The sequence below is a fragment of the Thunnus thynnus genome, chromosome 4, assembly GCF_963924715.1.
Source record: "Thunnus thynnus chromosome 4, fThuThy2.1, whole genome shotgun sequence".
Classification (NCBI taxonomy): domain Eukaryota; kingdom Metazoa; phylum Chordata; class Actinopteri; order Scombriformes; family Scombridae; genus Thunnus; species Thunnus thynnus.
The window spans coordinates 16,992,211-17,000,636 of record NC_089520.1 but is presented as its reverse complement, the minus strand read 5'-3'; the positions used below and the strand labels follow the sequence as shown (position 1 = coordinate 17,000,636).

At 40.6% G+C, this 8,426-nt stretch overlaps 1 protein-coding gene across 4 annotated transcripts in view; it reads right to left on the bottom strand.

The window, feature by feature from the left end:
- Positions 1-848: 848 nt before the first annotated feature.
- Positions 849-8,426, bottom strand: part of foxj3 (forkhead box J3) — an 80,488-nt gene continuing 72,910 nt past the window's right edge. For all 4 annotated transcript variants that reach the window (XM_067586992.1, XM_067586994.1, XM_067586995.1 and 1 more), the window contains 5 exons: positions 7,470-7,985; positions 6,755-6,856; positions 5,956-6,147; positions 4,621-4,713; positions 849-4,520 (listed from right to left, as the gene is read on the bottom strand). In XM_067586992.1, coding sequence (XP_067443093.1) covers positions 4,408-4,520; positions 4,621-4,713; positions 5,956-6,147; positions 6,755-6,856; positions 7,470-7,985 — 1,016 coding nt within the window. In that variant the 3' untranslated portion in view covers positions 849-4,407. The remainder of the gene's footprint in view (positions 4,521-4,620; positions 4,714-5,955; positions 6,148-6,754; positions 6,857-7,469; positions 7,986-8,426) is intronic.

The window sequence follows — 8,426 nt, the reverse complement described above, 5'->3', positions numbered from 1 at the left end:
GATGATTGAAAAGACATATATGTACAAGCACAACGACACACCAGCACTGAATAAAATAGGCCCCAATCAGCAGTACTTGTTGGCAGTTCTCTCCCATATTGTAACAAGGCTTTTTTTTAACTTTTCATCTTTTTTTTCCCCCATTAATAGTAATCTCTCTGGCAGGTACATGTCCAGCGGTATTTCAAAACTTAATTGTCTTTTGAAAAAGAACTTAAACTCACACAAGCAAACACACAAATACACACGCACACACACATACAGATGTAATGTAAAATTGTGATTGTGATCCAGTCATTGTCTTCACCTTTTTTTTTTTTCTCCTCCTTTTTAGCCACATCCGTTCGCTCGAATTGTTTCCATGTTTTTCCCCCTTGGCCTGATGTGTTCGGGTGTTTTTCAAAGAGTAGCTTGTATGTTCGCAATCTTCACCTGGAAGAACCGAAACACACTTCACCTTCACACAAGCCGAGGACTCACAGGATGTTCTCTATTGTAGGTCCATAGAATGAATACACATTGATTATCTTTTTCACTGCCGTCTTCAGCTGCAGTCCTTTGGCCCACACTCACCTAAAAAAAGAGTCACACTCACTTATAGATGAGCATCTCAAATAATTTGCGTCACTCAACTGACTAAGTGCTCTGTCTGAGCACTAATTATGAAATTCTGGCAGCTGAACAAAACATATAAAAATTGAGATCCACAGGCAAGGCAATCTTCTACATACAGCGGACATTTGTGACACAAAGACAGAAAAAAATATAGTAGAAAGAAGCGGGAGTGGACAGGTATGATTGGCAGTGAAAACACAACAAACAAAACAAAACCATAGCTGAAAATATAAAAAAAAATGAAAGGCAGTATCAACGGTTAAAAGGGAAAACTTGACTTCAGTGTCCAGAGGCGCACTGTGTCAGCTCTGGACAGTATAAAACTGGGCTGCTTCTAGTTTCAAATAACCTTCTATGTGTTAAAACGTATGGTTCTGTAATGTCCAATAAACAATCATGTGAGACTTCAAAGTGCCTTTTCTCACAATAACAAAGACATTATGCATTATCATAAAAAAGAATCCATGATTGTCATCAATATGAAATAAAAACTACAGTCGCCACTGGAGTTCCTAGTAGTTAAATTGTCTTAAAGGAATAGTTCAATATTTTGGGAAACACGCTTATTCGCTTTCTTGCAGAGAGTTACATGGGAAAATAGATACCACTCTCTTATCTGTTTGTTAAATATAAAGCTATAGCCAGCAGCTGGTTAGCTTAGTTTAGCATACAGACTGTAAACAAAGGGAAAGAGCTAGCCTGGCCCAGTTTCCAGTTCTTTATGCAAAGCTAAGCTAAGCAGCTGCTGGCTGTCGCTTCATATTAACCCTAAAGACATGAGAGTGGTGTCAATTTTCTCATCTAACTCTCTGCAAGAAAGAAATAACGCATTTCCCCCAAAATCCCAAAACTATTCCTCTAAACAAAGACACACAGTGTCATAGATGCAAAGCATCATACACAGTTAAGCAGTATTGCAGAGAGGAGAAATAATCCTGTTCATTGTCAACAGCAGACAATGCCTCATAATTGCCACTAGGGGTCAGATAGTCTAACTGTGAGTGAACTAATAAATGAATGACTGTGTGAGTATGTGAGGGATAAGCTTTCTAGATCCAGGAGGTGCTTTGCATTTTAAAAAGATCAACAAAAAGTATAAGTGTGCGGGGGACTTATTTGTTTAACATAGTGTCTCTAAATTTCAGCAGCTGTCTGATTGAGGAGCCACTTGTTGCAGGACACAGAGGACAGGTTTCCAGAACAGCCAATCTCCCTGTTCTGTGCTTGAGAAACCCTTCCCACAAAAACACGTCTCAAATCTAGTCTTTAATCACTGTGTGCATCTGCTTTTGTGCTCATAGATAGCATAGAGATGATTGCAGCAATCAATCATAGCCCTAAAATTACAATAAAACCAAAACACACAGACACACTCACACACCATATGTTCAACCCACACACACACACACACACACACACACACACACACAGTATGTACTGTATAATGAGTCACATTTCTCATTCTGTTATGATTGTGTAATAGCAAATCTTCTATCACAACAAAACATTGGGCAGTTAAAACAAGAATCATATCTCCATCATTTAAATGGCAGAAGTGACATTAAACACTGACTGTAGCATTGAAACGCACTTTGATGTACAGTAGGCAGAAAAAGGCAGAAATTTGGATTCTACAAACCAAAGAAACGTACTTGCATTTTTGCCCTTTTTGAAAGGGAAAGTTCAACATCTGATGCATATCCTATTGATCATCAATTAAAGTCTGAGGACAGTTAAGAAGCTTGTTGAGAGGTTAGTATGAACCTGCTTAGGTTAGCATTTTTAGAGATCTTTAAAGTTAGTGAAACTTGAAATCACTACTCTCAAATGGTCTTTACATTTCACTTTGTTTTACTGTTACTATAAATGTTCATGATGTTTAGCACTCAATTCGAGGTGTAATAATTTAATACAATCAAACCCAATTAACCTTAATAGTACATATAAACAAGACTGGTTTGAAAACTATTTCATTGTTTTTGAGTGATGATGATGATGATGATGGCTTGTTTATGGGAATAGTTCAACACTTTGGGAAACACGCTTATACACTTTCTTTTTTAAAGAGTTAGATTAGAAGATTGATACCACTACATGTTTAAAAAGTACATTCTTCTTGTCAAAACTGGACACCTACATTACCCAAAATGCAACTCAACCGCTGATAGTTCAGTCAGAGATTTGGGGTGTTATTCTAGAAGATGCTACTCCTCAAGACATGTAAACAGACTTCCGAGTTCCCCTTTGACTATGTAGCCGGGAGGTGACTAGCTTAGTATAAAGATCAGAAGCAGTAGGGAAACAGCTAGCCCGGCTCAGTCTGAAGTTCAAAAGTACATCTTTAAGCACTTCACTAATTTACGAGTATCTCATTTATTTCATCCCTCCACAAATAGAAATGTAAAAGCAACAATTTTTGTTTTTTCGCCAATAAATAGTTAGCTTTTTAATTTGTTTGTTTGTATTAAGTGTTAATTAGTGAGCTTTAGTACTGCTGGTAGAGGTATTTTTGAACAGGTTAGCTGTTTCCCCCTGCCTCCAGTCTTTATGCTAAGCTAGGCTAATCACCTTCATACTCATGCATGATGACAGTGGTATCAATCTTCTCATATCACTCTTGAAAAGAAGGCAAATTCAGTACATTTCCTAAATATTGAACCGTTCCTTCAATAATCAATAGGCTGCTAATCTGAGAATAATTAACTTTCCCGTTAAAACATGCTTGAAAATGTGAGCTTTTCAAGTCTTCAGAAGCTTCTGATTGGTGGAGGAAATATTAGCCAACATGATGCACACAGAGAACATGACCCTCAGGTTACTTTGGGTTGATTTAGTTTAAAAAGACAAAAAAATATCTGACTTCCCTGCTATCACCTTCGACTCAACTCACACTCATCATATTCACTCATCTTGAAGTGCTTGAGAAAGAGAACTGCGGAAAAAAAAAGTTGCTGTACTCCCATAACAAGTCTGTTGCCTGATCACATTGGTTGGCTGTGATGTTTTCTGTGACGTCTCTCTCTCGCGCTCTCTCTCTCTCTCACTCTCTCGCTCTCTCTCTCTCATGGTTTCTTTAATATCAATCCTGCTTAAACATTTAACACCCTGTTCAAAACCTCTATTATTGTAAACCTAACTTTACCACCAACTCAGCCACAGTGGGGCCCACTTTCTCCCAAAAGTGACCATCGAGCACCATCACATTACTCACAGAGACGGCCTGTGTTTCTTAAAAACAAAAATAAAAAACAAACAAACAAACAAACAAAAAAAAAAATGTTAAAAGAGAGATTAACTCATCCACGAGGCAGCTGAGGCCAATGTCAACACGAGAAGAATTACAAGCTGAACACGTCGCTCAAATCACATAACAGTTACGGAGCGGGGGGGGCGGAGGGGGAGAGGGGTTCGGACTTTGGAAGGCTGCTGGCTAGGGATGGGGAGAGGGCTGGCTGAGGAGCATGTGGTTTAGACGTGAATGTGTTCTACTTGTCTCTAGACAAGTACGTAAGCAATCACTTTAACATGTCCGACTAAATATGATTGTCTTCAAAGTAACATTTTCTAGTTATGTTTTGCTTTTGTAAAAACGTCAGGACTCTGAAGTCTGTCTTTCTCCAAAGCTTGTCAAATGTTCTTCTGCAATCCCACCCACAGTGGCCTCCTCCTCCTCCTCCTCCTTCTCCTCCTCCTCCTCCTCCTCCTCCTGTGGCCTTTCAGCTCAGCCTGGCTTCCTCTGGCTTCCACCTCCTCTCCTCGCTCCCTTTTCTTTGCAAAAGGACGTCTAGGGGGCTAGACAATGGAGTCCCAATCAAAATCATCCTGGATGTCGTCGGCTGGCATACGATGCATCTGGAAGTTTCTGGTAGGTATCATGTGCTGCTGGTTCATCTGTGCATGGTGTCCTGGATAAAGTACAGAGGAGAGGAAGCAGAGTCAGATCCATGGGACATGTGTAAGGAGACAGAATGGCTGTAAGTAATCATTTTCCCTCCTTTATCTCACCTATAGTGGGTGCGTTGCTCATGGGGGGCATGTGGGGATATCCCGGGGGACCCATCATGGACATGCTCTGTCTGGAGTCCATGTAGAGATTTCCTGAAAAGAGAATCATGACAAAAAAACCCCCAAACATTTAAAACCTCAAGTAAACATCTGAACACAATTATTTTTAGGGGGAAGCCTTAAAAACTAATTGCTTTGTCAAATTAAAACTTATACGCACAGATAAAAATGTCATGATTGTTTCCATTTACACAGATACTCTAATCAGCTGAATGCCAAAAACATAAAACTTTTCTACACTTATTGTCAAATTATCCATGACTTTCCCCCACACAGTCATCAATTTTTATAACAAACATTTTAGAGTTTGTGGGTACTTAACCTTGTAAAAAGCGGATTAAATTTTGTTCATGGTGCATTTTAGCACGGACACGTTGAGGATGTGTGCAACAAGACTCCAGAGTGTTTGCTCTATAAGAAACAACTACTGTCAATGAGATAAAGACATTAGAAAATGGGCTTGTGTGTTGGTTTTTTAAAGACCTATAAGATTCAGAGTTCAGTATGAATTAATAAATAGGGTTACACCGATCCGACTTTTTCTCTCCTGATAATGCCAATCAGGAGAGAAAGTACCCATCCAGTACCAGTGCTCTTTTTCCTAACCTTTAAAATCTGAATACCTCACAATGTGGAACTCACTGGAATAATCTTTATATAGGGTAACATGACACCAGGGATGTGGCACTAAAAAAGGCAGCCCCTGTCTGAATGAAGTCAAGTCAGTTTTATTTGTATAGCGCCAAATCACAACAGAAGTTATCTCAGGGCACAAAGAGCAGGTCTAGTATGTACTCTTGAATTTACAGAGACCCAACATTTCCCCCATGAACAAGTTCTTGGCGACGGTTGGAGGGAAAAACTCCCCTTTAACGGGAAGAAACCTTGAGTAACACCAGGCTCTATGTGGGCGGCCATCTGCCTTGACCGGTTGAGGAATGAAAAGTATGAATGAATGGAAGTAACTGTTAGTAAAAACAAGACATTGACAAAGAAACCTTATTTGAAGTGGATCGGTAATGTCATGATCGACACCAAATCCATTAAATAAGGTCAGCAGACCAACAGATAATAAAGCAACAGGGCCAAAGTCTAAATGCTTAAGTTTTTCAAGATACAATACCTCCCATCAGAGGTAAAGACACAGCTGCGTTCTTTATATGATGATATAAATGTCATAAAACCAAAACCAGCCTCAACAACTGCACAAACTCTACGGTGCTCAAAGTGTAATCTGAATCTGAAGGTCGTAGGGTTGAGGAGCGGGTGTCTAACCTGTGCCAAGGTGCTGGTTGGGTTTGTTGGGGTGCATGGAGCTATGACAAACAGGAGACTGCACTGCCCCTTGTGGCTGGATTACACCGGTGCGGGCAAAAAACTGGTTGATGGACGAGCAGAGGTCCGCTATCTGGGTGGGCTCCAGGGACCAGTTGTTCAACTCTGCTTGTCTCATACTTTCTCTCAATCCTGAGGAACATAAAACACACATTTATATAGACAGAACAACCAGAGTTACTATCAGAGCTCATGACAGCGTTTGCCTACACTTAAGTGCCTTTGTGACAATGAAATGTATGAAACTGCACAAACCAACTGTCCAAAGAATATAAATTTAGTAAATGAGAAACCAATTAAAAAACATGACACAAAACTTTCCTTGCAATATATATTCATTATGTCTGTAACCTTCAGTGGGTGATATTTAAAAAAACATCCTACCTTGCAATCCTAGACTGTAATTGGATAAACTGACCTGCTGAGCTCGGTGTTTTGGTAATTAAACTTGAAGGCAGTGTTATTTAATTGAAGAGCTCAGTTTAATTAAACTCGTAATCAACTCCACAGTGTCAACACTTCAGCACTCAATCAAAAGCTGGGGCAGTACAGTTCTATCAGCTACTAGCTTTAAACGTTTATTTCTTCTGATCATGTTTGAGTACACAGGAGGTACATCTAACAGTCTAATCTTGAAAAGTCTTCATCTCTGACAAATAAATCAAATAAAAAATAATAGTTATTGTTTTTGTAGTATCTGTAAATGCAATCACATCTACTTATAGTGTCCAAACCGCACCTTGGAAAGGTGAAAGGTCGACATCAGCCCAGTTATAGCTGCTAGCAATACGACAGCTTTCTTTCAGTGCATCCAGATTTGGGTACCAGTCAGACAGTATACCTGCAAAAACACACAGCATACTATCTGTAACATTACAAGATAGGAGACGTGAAGAATACAGGTACTTTTGGTTTCAACAGAAAAATACAAATTTACTACTAATTACTTGATTTACAGACAACTGCAGAGTAATCGCTGCAGAAACTGTCATTTACTGAAGGTTAGGCAATAAGGCCAGATGATGTATTTTCACTGTATCACATTTTTATAGCTGTGCGGCGTTCTTGTAGTGCCAAATGAATGAAAGGTAACACCGAATGAAACAGTTTTTCAGGCTTTTAAGCATTTCAGTACTGTACGGTGGCCACTAGGAGGAGCCAGTTGACTGTAAAGGCTGCTGTTCTCGCAGCTTAAGTCACTGGATGCAGCATTGCTTTGTTCTCACAACATCACAGATAATAAATCAGATGATGATTTACTGTTTAGCACCTGAAACAATTTCTCAATGCTTTATGACTAAAAATGAGGGCTGATAAGGAACCGGATTCAGCTGTAAAAGTGTTAAGTGTTCGTCTTAGCTCTCGCTCACGTGTCTGTGTGATGAACAGGATGAAGAGAAAACAATATGACGACGCTGGTTCAAAGGGAGACAATGACGGACAGAGGGTCGTACCTGTGTTGCAGGCCATCTGTTGCTGGGTAGGATGGGGCTGGAGGGAGAGGCTCTGATGCTGCTGTCCGTGTTGAGAAGGGTGCTGCTGGCTGTGCTGCGTGTGTTGGGAGGGGTGTGGCGTGTGTTGCTGTGGGTGCTGGCCGTGGGATGGGTGCTGCGATGGGTGCTGCCCGTGCTGGGAGTGCGCAGCGTGCTGCGGGTGCTGGGAGTGCTGTGGGTGCTGTTGGTGCTGACTGTGTTGGCTGTGCTGGGCGTGTTGGCTGTGTTGGTTGTGTTGGTTGTGGGGGCCACCGTGCTGTGGGAGGTGCTGTGCGTGGGGTGAGCCGTGGCCAGGGTGGGCTTGGGCAGGATGGGACAGGGGCACCTGGCCACTGTTGGCGGAGTGGCTGTTGGGGTGGCTGTTGGGTTGGTTGTTTGACAGGCTGTTCTGAGTGCTAATGGTGCCACTGGGGGAGTGCTGATAGGAGCAGGAGGTGTGGGTCTGCTGGGAGGAATCTGATGGTATTCCCATCAGACCTGGAAAACAGAAGACAAAAACTAAAAGCTGTAATAGTACTGAAATGATAGCATATGCTAACTGATTAGTTGAACATAATTGACAAATTCATGGATAATGAAAATAATCATTAGTTGCAGCCCAACTAATTAACAGCTGATCATTTTTTCTCATTAATCAATGGATCTATAAAACATAGATATATCTATGCTATAAAATGCCAGAAAACAGTAAAAACAGTGCATCACAATTTCCCAGCGCCCAAGGTGATATCCTCAAATTGCTCGTTTTGTCTGACTAACTATCCATAATCCAAAGATGTTCATTTTAATATCATAGAGGGTTTAGAAAACCAGAAAATTGTGACATTTGGGAGGCTAGAAATTGTACATTTTTCTTTATACCTGCTTACAAACCACTAATTGTTTCATCTCTAAATTAGCATAATACACTTCAGCACA